Source organism: Nothoprocta perdicaria, unplaced genomic scaffold (assembly GCF_003342845.1).
Source record: "Nothoprocta perdicaria isolate Ctin4 unplaced genomic scaffold, notPer1 scaffold_89, whole genome shotgun sequence".
Classification (NCBI taxonomy): Eukaryota; Metazoa; Chordata; class Aves; order Tinamiformes; family Tinamidae; genus Nothoprocta; species Nothoprocta perdicaria.
Window position 1 is genome coordinate 2,456,583 of NW_020456187.1, and position 13,536 is coordinate 2,470,118.

The 13,536-nt window shown below is 44.4% G+C and overlaps 1 protein-coding gene across 1 annotated transcript in view; it reads right to left on the reverse strand.

Moving 5' to 3' along the window:
- The window catches only part of PLXNA4 (plexin A4), a 406,841-nt gene that overhangs the window by 190,858 nt on the left and 202,447 nt on the right, over positions 1-13,536 (reverse strand). The window contains exon 4 of the mRNA XM_026052424.1: positions 7,782-7,913. Within this exon, the coding sequence (XP_025908209.1) occupies positions 7,782-7,913 (132 nt within the window). The remainder of the gene's footprint in view (positions 1-7,781; positions 7,914-13,536) is intronic.

The window sequence follows — 13,536 nt, forward strand, 5'->3', positions numbered from 1 at the left end:
TTTTTTTTTTTTTAAGAAAGTGATAAGATATATGAGCCTGCAATGGAAGCAACTTTAGAAGCATATTTAACATGCAATGATTAAGAGAGAGTCCCTGACAGCCACGGGGCACTGATTCGGGAAAGCACTCAAGCATTTGCTGGATTTAAAACCTTAAGCCCAAGAGGTATGGAAATGCCTACACTTAAGGCTTTCCTGAGTCAGGGCCTCCATTTGCCCTACCTGAATCCTCCCTCCCAGGGGCACTGGTGCCCAGAGTGAACTGAAGTGCAATATCAAAACAGAGGGATGATTAACAACTTGTGCTTTAAAGTGACCTGCAAATGTAAGGTCTGTTCAAGGCAGCCAAGAGGAGGAGATCTGGCTGTCACCGAGATTGGAGCAGACAGATGTTTAATGGAGTCCAGGATTACAGATCTGCCAGGCTTCACATGTAATCACCAGCTTCTTAGATTTCCCCTCTTTCTTCTCTCCTTCTTCTGGGTCTATTACAGGGTCAGGGGCCAGGGAAGGGGATGATGGAGATTTTCAGATTTGCAGCTAAATTCCTTGAGCTGCCCTTAATACTCTGACCTATTCCCAGCTGCAACCACAACCTGCTACTTTGGTGGGGCTCGGAGAGACATGGGAGTGGATTTTTCATCCATCTCCCCCCCTGAAAAAAAGACAGATTTCAAGGATCTGTCCCATTTTCCCCAAGTGAGGTAGTAGCTCTCCCGTCGGGCCGTGTTTGACCCACGGAGGCACAACATTGCAATCGACGCTTCCAGATGACCCACGCAGGACTGTGCCTCAGGGGAAACGTCTGCACGGTTTCTCACCAGTCATCAGCTCACGCAGCTCAGTCCCTGCTATTTCTCACCCAGGGAAATGACGCTGCAAGTGTCATTTGCATTTATGGGTTTTGCACACTCCTTGCTCCAGTCTTATTAACATTTACGTTCATCCTCCAGCCACTGGGCCATCTTGTTCAGACTGCAGAGGAAGTAACCTGGCAAGTGGATAATTCCTTGGCAAGCTAAACAATGCAGCATTAGGCAGCTCAGCTCCATTGATGGCAGTCAAAAAACCTTAACTAGCCCTGGTAATGGAGGACACATAAAAGAGAATCTAATTGTTGGGTCCAGGCACAAATATGCCACCATGATGACTGAATACAGGTCTTTTTATGGTAATATAAAGCACTGAATCATTTTATATATCAATATGATCATAAGAGCACTGTGAAGGCTGGTTCAAAATCTCTCAGGGAAACTGGGAGACTCTGCTCTAGAGCACTGCTCTGTTGCTAAACTTGTGGTATGGGTAAGGATGCTTCACTCAGCTTCCTCTGTCGCTCTGCTGCAAAACTTTGTCAGCAGTGTCCTGATACAGAGGACAGTCACATGGATTCATGTCTTGTCAGAAAGAAGGGCTTACGCTCTGCCCATGGCTAAGATGCATGTGCTCAAACAGCAATGTATTTAAGTGGCCGTACTTATGTGCTCCCTCCCAGCTGGATGCCAGCGATTAATGCAACATCCTTGCAGAGAACTCATTACTCTAGGACATGGCAGTCCTGGAAGAGATGGGAGCCTGGCAAGGATAAGCAATTCCAAGCACGAAGTAAGGGGATACTAATCTGTATGTCAAGCTGAGGCCTTCTTCTGTGTGAAGGACCATCACCGTGATCCCAGCTAGTCTCCTCCAAAGTGTGAGCTCTTCCAGGTTCCCTAGGGATTGTTTAAAGAGAAAGAAAGGTTTCCAATAAGGGATTCCTACTAAATTATCACATACATGCTTACTCCTAGGATATCCTAGGATATCAACAAATGAGTTAAAATCAAGCTCAACTATGATTTTTTTTGTCATAATGCACATTATGCTGATAATAATTTTTTTTTCAATAGAGTCAGCAGCACAATGTGCTATGGTTTTGCCAGTGGGCCAAATTGTTTTTATCGTCCTTGGCTGAGAAATGAAGGCACTTGCACACATGAGTGCATGCTCACTCACATAGTGTCGTTTCCATCCTTAGCTGAGCATCCATGCAGCATGGTTGACTTCATTATTTCTCCCAGGGTATCTGACTTCTTTATTTATTGGGCCCTTAATTAGGTGAGAGCAAACGGAATGGAGAGCGGAGCTAAGTCTCTGATATTGCTGAGGGTACTGAGTGGTATTTGAGGGTCAGAGAAGAAGTCAGGGAGAACAAAAGTTGCCTTTGCTGGCCAATTAGGGTTGAATTCACTGCTTGCTGGAGACTAAGTAAACTCTAGCAGCTTTTCTTGTCTCTTTTGTGCCCAATTTCTAATGCTCTACATAGAAATGGGTAGTGTGGCAGTCCCCCTCTCTGGAAGAATTAATTCCTCCAAGGAATGAAGGTCAGCATCTTCTCAGCTTTCAGCAGCAGAACAGTGAAGTCCTGAAGAAGACCTGAGTACGTCCCAGGAGCAGATGTGCACAGAGTGAGAATCTGATTCATCTTCTACACTACGCCCAATAGTGTCTCCTGCAAAAACAAAAGGCACTGTCCCAAGAGCCAGCAACATAGCACGGTCAAAGTGATAGGACTTCTGCAGCGGCAGTGCCAAAATTGAAGATGGTTTTACTTTTTTAAAATATCTAGGTCACAGAGTCACAAAATCATTGGACAAGTTCAGCTTTCCCTTTCAAAACAGAAACTTTTTAATCTCTTTTTCTCCTGGACAAATGACAAAAAACACATGTCCTGCATGCAAGCTGAACTCTCACAAACCAAAAGAATGAAAACAAAACCAAGCAAACAAACAAAACCCTTGAGTTATTTTTAAAGTTTATGATCCTGAGCTGGAGGACAAGCTCAGACCAACAATCCCCTGGAAGCAGACACTCCAAACCCAAGAGTTCATGTTAATTGAAATCTTATGCAAAGACCATATTTGAATAAATTAAGCTGCAATTAAGTTATTAATGAATGCTTTAACTAATTGATATGATTGCATAAGCAGAAGACCAGACTTTAATCAATCAACGGTCTTGAAATCAGAAGTAAACTAACCAGTCACCACCTTTTCCTTTTCAGCTAATTTGCACAAGATAATTCTGTTGCAGATAGTGACTCTGCAGCAAAAGGAAGAATAAATCTCAGGAGACAAACAGGTATAAACCTTCCCCATTCTAATGAGAAACAGACTCAAAATGGCCAAAAAGACCCTGCCAACATGATTTGTGATGCTGTTACTTAATTTTTACCAAATGTACTTTCTGACATGCTTTAGTTTAAGTGCATATTTATTTCATATTTCATTGGCAGAGTTTAAAAGAGCCCCCAAAACACCCATCTGCTTCTTCCACACATGACCCTACCAGTCTCACCTTTGAAATACTGTGAATAGTTCAGGGAGTGATAGCACTATTCAGATGTGAGTTATTCTCAGATCGTGGATGTCATTTTTTACAGGGGAGAGGCACAACTTTCTGCAGGAGTGAGAAGCTTGCACAATACAAACCTGCTTGCGGAGCAGGGACAACAGATTTCCTTCCTTGAGTCAAATTTAGGCTTGTTCATAAAACATTTTCAGAACAGAATCTTCCCTATCCTCTAGGAAACCAAAACCAGGAGGCAGCTCAAAAGCCTTGGAATTTTAATAATAATAAATTGGGGGCTCTTGCTGTTTGCCTTCTGATTTTTGAGCCTTCAAGTTCACTTCTTCTGGCTCTTCCCTTTGATCCTGCTATATCAAAGGAGAGCTGAGATTCTCATGTCTTGGAGTTGCTTCCAGGTGCTATGTCAGCTTTGCAAAACACACAGCCAGCACTGTGAGATACCTAGGAGTCTGACAAGCAATAGAAGAATTATTTAGGAGGAGATCTAGTTGGTTTTCCAAATACCAGTCCAAAGCTATGCCATAGAAATGAGTATCACACATATCCTGACATTCATAGCTGGGCTATATGTGCACTTCAACACCGAAGCCTCAAAGAAGAGGTGAGGAGATGTGGTCAGTCAGCAGCATGCAGGCAGCTGGAAGGAAAGAGAAAAAAGGCAAAGGGGTGCCAGGAGAGGAGTAATGGAAAATTAGCTGCAAATCTGCAAATGAAAGAACAGAGCAGTAAAGAGAGATGGGATTTGAGAGAGAGGCAGGAATAGTGGAAAAGGGGTGAAATAGGCATTTCAAATCAAATCCCCAAGAGATCTCTATGGAGCTTGTAGGTTCAGAGCTGTCATTCAGGAAGAGAGTCAAAAAGAGGGTCTGAGGAAGGGGAGGAATGGCAGGAAGCACATGCATGTGTGGCAAGCAGCACAGGAGATGAATCGCAGATGTCCTTGCCCTGCTGACCTGCTACTCTAGCAGGCTCTCCCATCTGCTTCTCATTCCCTTGGATCAGCGTGCGAGGCAGAGGTCCTCCATGCACCAGAAAGACCCAAAACTTCAAGCCTCCTAAGTGCCAATATCCCTGTGATTCCAGGGCATATATCTCAAAAAAAAATGCCAAATTGAGGATGGCAGGGAGGGGGAGATGAAGGGGCAGATAAGTGAGAAGATGACAACCTGGAGGAACCACAGTCCATGAGGCCTCCTGCTCGAAGGGAGATGGCCATCCTGTTCACAAATCCCTCAATGCCTTTTGTAAAGACTGGGGCTAAATTGCAGATTTCCTAATAAATCCTGACAGACCCACAGCAAGCACCAATCCTTCCCTGCTCTGTCAACAGGGAATTGAAACATGTGTTCTTGATGCTTTATTATATGCCTATACCTTGGTGAAATAATGGAGCCTTTGTGTACTGTGTCTCTCCGTCTCGGTGACAAATCTTTCTCTCTGCCTCCTTCAATCAATCTCCACATAAAATATATATTTATATATAATGGAGCCCTTCTGCTTATGAAAGGCTGCTGCATCCTGTTCCTAAGTGCACTGCACGTCAGACAGAGCTGACAAGTACTGCTTGTCATGTTTTGGTATCCAGAGGCGCTGTGTGAAAGCACCGCTATCATCCCCTTTCCCCTTGGAGAGAGATCATTGCATCCCTGGAGCAGACCTCAGGAAAAGAGTCCCTGGTTTCATCCTGAAAACTCACAGGAGGAGGAAACTCTTTCACCAGCAACTAGGATCAGCTCTGCCCTCCCTGAATACCTTTGGAAATGTCATGGGGATCCACCTCCATCTCCCCATGTGGTGCTCACAGAAGGCACCACTATCTTTATTGCCCTTAATGAAGGGAAATGCCTGGGCCTGCTCTCTCCCACCCATCCCCTACCCAACGAGGACCTGATGATGCTAATTCAACACCCATTTGAGGTACACTATGTCATGAGCACAAAGACAGTGACCTTACTGCCGTGAGAGCAGCGCTGTCATTTGCACAGCTCCCTGCTCTGCAGATAAAACCAGGCAAAGGCTCATGTCGAGTTTTATGTTTCACAGGATCAGATCAGATTTAAAATGACAACAACCTATGCCCCTTTTTCACTTGCCTAGCTCATACAGACACCTTTGGGCTTCACGGATGGCAGGAGAGGTTCTACTAAACTACAGAGGGCTCCGGACTCTTTGGTTCCCTAACTAGCAGTTCCTACAACCTGTGGCCTTAAGAAAGCTACCTCACCTCATGTTTTAGAATAGCCCATTGCAAAATGAGTCTGCTCAAGGAGCCATTAGGAAAATGTAAGCAGTTAAAATATCAGGAAGAACACGTTCCTGAAAATTCCTGGGCAGGGGAAACAAATTACTACTTATATTCCAAGTTTAATTTTTTAGAGATTGAGAGGCAAGAATTGAGTGAACAGTGTGACAGAGTAGGACATATTCTAAGACTACTGTTTTAGAAAGAATCAAGAGAGTTCCTGTGTGTGTTCAAAGTCCAATCAACTCAAAAGAGATAAATATCCCCATATGAATAAGTATCCATAGCTCAGGAGAGGACAGAGAACACAAGAGACTGCACAGAAACAGAAAACATTTTAAATAAATAAGTTGATTTGAGCAGAAGAAATTACAGTCACAAATAGCCTGGAAACTAAAACTCCCCCATCACTTTATAGGAGGCAAAAGGGAAGTCAGTGAATTATATCTGAGCTCCTGCCCCTTGGCAAGGTCTTGGGAAGGACCACAGCAACCCTAATAACCACCCAAAGAATCCTCAGATTCTTGCCTTTTGGACCAGGAGAAACTCCTCCCAGGTAAAGTAAAGACAAATAATTTCAGGGTGAGCCACAGCCTAGAGAAGAGCCATCTGAAGAGGATGGGAGGAGGGTGGTTAAGATGCTCTTCATGGTAGGTGAGGACAAAGTGATTATTTACTGTTGTTTTGTATAAGACAAGAATTAGTGAGTGTCATATAATATAGTCAGGTAGCAGGCTTCAAAAAAAAAGCCAATGCTTTTTCCTACAGTGCTTAGTTTCCTACAGTTTCCTACAGTGCTTAGTGGAGGTCACTAAATGCTGGAAAAGCCCACAGTAAGCCAAGGTGGGGAAAATGTAAGATATTTTTCTAGAATCGAGCACCATTAGGTGCAATCGATGACTCAGTAAATCCCAAAAACATGATCACAAAAGGGAGTCTGGAGCAACAACACCCTACCTTTTCTTAATTTCTGTGCCTGGACATACTCATTTAAATGGTCGCTAGGAGAGGCAGGGTATTTAGGTCTTTCATGACCCAGGATGATAAAGCAATCATCAGGATGGGAGAGGGGAGGGAACAGAGCAGGCCCTGTCCATACCAGAGAGTGCTGTCAGACACCTCAATATAGAGTTGGCAGATGGTTAGAGCAAAGCAATCAAAGCGTGTTTACTGCTAGGACAATGCTGGGAGGATGTCTCTCTTCCCAGAAGTTGCTACTGGAATGTGTCTGCCCAAGTAAGGTAGATGCTCCAAGGAATTCATCAAGGAAGAGGAAAATGAGTGTTTTATGTTTGGTACTATTTACACACTCCAAGGACAGGTAGTATTTTCTCAACGAGTCATTGAACCTCTATATATGAGATGACTGTTTCAAGCCTTGACTGGCAGCTTCTAGTCGAACCTGCCAACACTCTACCACAGCCCTTCACCCATCCCTTTTGTCTGAGGATCCTAAAGCTCTTCATAAGCACATGTGAATCAGTCTGTTTCAATGCTTCAAGTCCCTGCATGTTCACGAACTAATCACACAAAATGAACTTCTTTATGCAAAGCTTCCACCTTCTCCTCCTACACTAAGGAGAAAAGTTTAGAAGCTCAAGAACTTAGCTGAAAATCATGCAGACTTCCATGCTGAACACCCAACTTGGTCCTCTCCTGAAATCTGGCTGCTAATATTTTCAATAATCCATAACACAACAGGAATTTCAGGCTATACTTTGCCTCTACCCTGGCAAGCAGTGTTCCACAATATACATCACTGAGTCTCAGAGAGGTTTCAGCTTCTCCAAATCCTCCAGTTGGAGTCAAATGATTCAGCTTACCCACTCTATCCATATCTGTGGCAGATGCAGTCACAGTTTGGATGGGGGTGGAGAGCAATGTGGTTTGCAGCATATGCAGCAGCAGTTCTCTGTCACATAGCCAGCAGTACACGTACTGCACAAGGCAATACCCGAGGTGGTTTCTACCCTCTGAGTTCTCTGCCCTGGCCCCTCTGTAATCTGCATCAGAGTATAATAATTTAATGTCATGTAAGCACAAAAATCCACAAGATAATCAACCAAGCATAAGCAAACTTGTGGTAGTAGCTTGTTTTATTCACTCTCGGAGCGGCAGATGCAACACTGATATCCATATAATGACCAAGCTAAACATTCTCAAAGCATGACAGAGAGGTGGAATGTCTTACCTGCTTCTCAGACATGATGTACAGGTGTTCATGGTCCACGGAAAAGGCCATATCCCGTAATATGGGGCCAGAATCGACCACCTGGACAATCTCATACTCCAGCGTGTTCTTGGTGGGGCCATCCACACGAATCTGAAAAACAAAAGCAGGAAAAGATGGTGGGCATTTTTACTTTGTCCACAGAGAGTATAAAATAATCACAGGAGAAATTCATTTTGGTCCATGTCTTTTGGACATCCAGCCACTGTCATCATAAATGAAATTTGTTCCCTGTCTCCTTTCGTAAAGGCTAAAGCAGGTTAATGACTTCTGCTGGTCTCATCATCCGAAGGTAATCGTAGAAGAACAATCCAGAGTCTGCTCACTTTTCTCCAGCCCTACTGCAGTATTATTATCGTTGTCAGTGAGCTGAATGACTATGATGGCCCGAAGAGCACAACTGAGTCAATGGTGAGCAAAAGAGAAAAAAGGAACACCAAAGTCTGCAGGACTGAGTCACTCAAATGCTGATCAGAAACTATTATTGTTTTTATTGCTAATATACCATGGGATAATGTGTTAGCATAGAGGGTACTATACAAAAAAATATATTTTTCTTGGTGATTACATATATCTGATATTGAAATCAGTCCTGAACAAATATGGCATGCTATAATTCCAGCCACATCTCATAACAGGTTGTCACTTAGGAGTGTCACTAAAAGAATTATGAGAATGAACCAGACACTTAGTCCCAGTCACTTTCCTGACAGTGGACAGTGCTACCGAAGAAGGTCCATAAAACTCCACAGGTTTAAAACTCCACAGATTTCTTTACTTGTCTAAACCCAATTTCTAGAATTAGGGGTAAAACTCAGAGGCAGGAAGTTTATAATCTCTTCCAGTAGTTTAATCACAATTCAGGATACTGTAGCTATTCATAGGAATGTTAAGTCCTTCTGCCGGTCCTACTAGGAGGACTCTGTACTTCAGCAGACTACATGGCTATGTCTTCCACAGAGGTAAAACACACTGCTTATATCCCTTTAGAGAATCTTCTATCCTGCAGCAACTGAACATTTTAGTGTCCTTCCCTAGAAGAAGAAACCACATTTTAGTGGATCTGCCTTGTGCTCCATATTCATGATCTCTACATCTTCCTGACTGAAGTAGACCAAAGACTTCCAGTTCATGCATTGAACCTACATAGTTTCATATATGAGCAAAAAGCATCTTTCCCACCCAAAGATAATAACAAGACATGCAGAAACAACGGCACCAAGATTCATTCCCACTATTCTCTGTCATTTAGTCCATGAGTTTATTACTTCTGTATCAGCCTTTCAGCCTAGAAACTCATATTGAATTAATCTCTATATTAGAATGCCAGAGAAAGGAAGGGAAGCAAATGAGAGAGAATGACAATGGCAGTTAGCTTCTCGTCTCGATGTATCTGCTGATGACAGCAGCATACTCAAAAATGTCCATGAGAGCTCCACCACTCTGATTGCCTAGGAGGAAAAGGCTCAATTGTGTCTGCAGATCTCTTTAGCTCATGGCAGTCTCTCTGCCTAAAGTAGTGATTCACTCAGGAGAACAAGGACAGAGAGGCTCAGATAGGCTCAGAATGAGGCCTTCCCCTTAGGAGAATGAGGAGAAAGGAAGAAGATACAAATATGACCCTGGCTGGGGCTTTGCCAGGACATCTCAAATTAGGTTGACAGGACACCTCAATTAGGCACTCAGGTTGGAAGCTTCCATATTTCCCCATGGGGACTTTTCGGAACTGAATTCTTCCTGTTAGGGAGCAATTGCTGATCCTGGACTCCTGTTGGAGCTTTACCTCTCTTGCTCATCCCTGCTCTCTCCGTTGATCACTCTGCTAAATAAACCTTGGGTCTTAGCTGCTTTGACCTTGATTTTTCAGCATCTTCAGGGTCAGATCTGCAGGCCTCTAGATAAGTAAGCAGCCAATTATCACCCCAGGCTCAGGCACTGTCCTTAGCCTTTGCTAGGCCCCATTAGACCAGGAGCTCAAAGATGGAAGAGACGGGCTGCAGAAATAGCTGGCTGAGGTTAACAAACCATGCAGGCAGAAGGCACAACCCCCAGGGATCTCCCCTATGTGTTTTGTGCAGGTAAAAGACTGCAGAGGTTTCACACTGGTAAAACAGAGATACTTGCAAGTGATTTAACAGCTATTGCTAACCTAATTGCCTGAAAAGTAATTATTTTGCAGAGAAGAAGGGAAGCAAGAGCAGTGCTTATTTCATTGCACATGTGCAAGTGCACACACATGCACTCTTGAGCACATACATACAACCACAAGGGCAGAAACCTCTTTCTCAAACAAGTTTAGAGAAGAAAATTCAGAAGAAGGCCAGAAAGTCTGGCAGTTATTCATCCACCACAGCATGCACTGCATATATATATCACACCAGACCAGCACCTGCAAAGAGTTTGTCACTTGTCACCATAATGCGCAGCCAAGTGCATGGACCTCAACTCAATCCATTCCATACCCTGTTTTAAACTCTGGCCTTCCTGTGTTTGGTCCCAGGTAGGGAGTCCAGAGGACCTCTACCTTCCTTACACGTTGGGCTCAGTTTTAAGCACCAGGCAGCACAGTAGCACTTTCTCTTGGAGCTAATTTTATTCTGGCACCCAGGTGTCAGGTTGAACTTGGTCATTTATGTTTGCAAAAAAAATATAAAAAAGTAAGTAAATAGATAAATAAACATATTAAAAAGTACCCACAAAGGGGAAATGAGAAGATTCAAGTGTGAAAGTGATGATCATTGGACTCGGAGACAAGCTCAGAAAGCTCCCCAGGCTGTCGATTGCTGGCAACATGAAGCACACACCTGCAGATTCCTCTGCCTTTACACTGCTTTAGCATCACTTACCTGCGGGGCAAGGAGATATTCAGCTAACTGTTGTTTTCCTCTGACCGAAACACAGTTATTCTTATATCCGGATGTTGTTGTTTGGCTATGGGATTACAGCCAAACTGAAAATCCCTTTAATTGGCCACCCATGTAGTATGGGAGCAGGTAGAGGGAACAGGAAGGGGCCAAGGTGCCTTCAGGAGATCACAGCTCTCCAAAATCCCAGCCCATCACAGCCAACATTAACAGATGGGTGCAGTCACCTCCACAAAGATCCAAAAATCTACCCATGACCACAGAGGTACCTATTCCCAGTGCCTACATGTCTTGTAGACGGATGCCTGCTCTTTGACCCATGGCAAACCCAGGATACTGCCCATCTCAGCTCATCCACCCTTCAACAACATGCTGTGTGTCACCCAACACTCCCACCGGGTCTGCCAGCATCACAAACATGACCAGGACCAGCACATGCAGCCTTTCTACCCAACACCCTGACAAACCTCATGGTCCCACAGCCAAGACACACGTGCAGAGCTTGCAGGAGCTGGAACCACCTCCCTCAGATGAGCATGGCCACTGCAGAGGCCTTCCTTAATAACATTAATCCTGCTTCCTGGATGTCTGTAGTCACTGGGCTTCGTTCTACAAAACCGGTTGCTATTAAAAAATCAGCATGATGCTTCCCGAAGGTCAACTACCAAGGGACCTATTCTGGCAGCTGCTTGTTTGTTTGTCTGAACATTATCTAGGTCTGGCTGTTTATTTACATCCATTGAAGTATCAGACAATAAATATCCTCTCCCAGTAGCAAACAGATGCTTGCACTCAAATGTTCTGGCTAGCACTTGCTTCAAAACGATCTTCTTAATGAGCAAACAGCACCATTAATCTTTAAAGACACAGGCTCTGGCCTGCTCTGAGCTCCCACCCTGGCCATGGCTAGCCTTACAGGCATCCTGGCGAGGAGCCCAAGGGTCTGGTAGATGAAAGAATTTAAAAGATAACTTCTATCATTTTACCGATGCTTGTCAGCATTATCTGGGCTTCCCCAGCTGCCTTTAGGACCACAGTAGGGTGATGCTCAACTACAGTTAGCTGGGCAAAGTGGTGTCCGATGCCTCAGTGAGGCTTCTGAGTCTGAAGAGGGGTTTAGAAGTTGACCAAGGGCGCAATAAGTCCCTTTAAATCATGCATGTGACCCCTAAAGTATCAGTAGGGTTATAGAAAAGGCGCGATGTCGGAGGATTAAGAAGTAAGTGGCACTAACAAGCACTTTGTCCATCTCTTAAGAAGGAAAAGTAGGACGTGACAAAAAACAAACACATCCAAGCTCCCCAGAGCAACTCCATCATGTGCCTTCCAGACTACAGTGTGCGGTCCTGTCCTGTGATCTGATAGCATAATTCTGCTAGCATGTTGTTCTTCCACTAAGCTGGATGGGGATGGTGTCTTTTGGAAAGCCTCATTTCACAGATGAGGAGGCTAAATGAGAAAGAGGTGATGAGACCTATCCTGCCAGTAGCAGAGCTGGAAAGCTCTCCCCACTCATAAGTCTACGTCAGCAAGTCACACAGTGCAACAGGGGTTAGTTGGTAGGAGGAATACAGTTTGCACTAAAAGCCAGCAACCACACTGCATAGGATCTGGGGGCTTTTACTGCAGAACCCTCATACCCTGTCCCATATACTGAATCAGTGGTTGGAGCACACCAACCTTTTCCAGCTTAGTTTTATCTTTCTAAAGTTCATAAACTTTAGGACTACCCTCACGTATGGATCACAGAAAATGATGCATAGACATCTATGATGGTCATATCATAAGCCAGATCCTTTGTTTAACATTGAGAACCTACCTAAAACACTAATTGAGATGCACAGAGGACTCCTGCAACTACCTCACCTCTGTTGTTTAGTCCCAACACCTTGGACTGGTCATTGGCAGTAAAACAACAAAACCTTTTCACTTTGCTAATTCGAGTTCTACTATTCCTTACTCTTCTAAACCCGTCATTGCCTGCTCAAAATGCCATTGTAGGCATTGTGGATTAAAAACTAAACCTCTCCATTGACCTCTCTCTATAAAACATTCAAAATCCATCAGGATCTCCTGACAATGTGGTCAGGAACAGGATCACAAGTGATCTGGCAATCTGAAGATTGGCCAGATGTCCAGCAAAAGCAGGCACAAATCAGATGAGAGTCAATACAAATAAATAAATAACGAGCAGAAGAGGAGCTTGGTGAACCATGGCTCACTCAGAAAACCCTTCCTTCCCCATCACTGCTTTGTGCAGCAGGCCCCGGGGCCAATGTGGTTTAAGGGAATTGATCATCCTTGGCCCAAGAGCACCCAGGCCAGCGCTCCAGCAGCTCCCATTCAGATATCACTAATGGCTTATTTTGGCCATGAAATTGCCGAATTTCCCAGGGGAGATGCTGAAGGAGCTGAAACGAAAATTGCAGGAGCGGATGTCAAAGGCAAGTCCTTGCAGGTCACAGAATCAAGGCCTGCTGTCTCCACCTGGGTGCAAAGGAGGGGACAAAAATGAGGCCCTGGCTGCAAAAGGAGAAGAAGGTTGAATAAGGAAAAGCAGACCTTGCAGGACCTCTGTTCCTTCCTCACTCCAAGGCATCCTTCCTTTGTCCTCCCTGCCTCTCCTTCTCCCAGGGTTTCTCACAGAAATCACCATCATTATTTCTCACTATTGGATTAAGGATCTGCAAACGTCATTTCCAGGAGATCCAAGCAGCCCCGGAGCCCAGCACATCAATCCAGACTGCACTGAGCAGTACCCAGCCACAGCCTTACGACTGCACAGGGGCCTCTGATACCTCATTGCTTTTCCAATACCAGTTCCTCCCCGTTTTATGAACTTAATGTTCCCC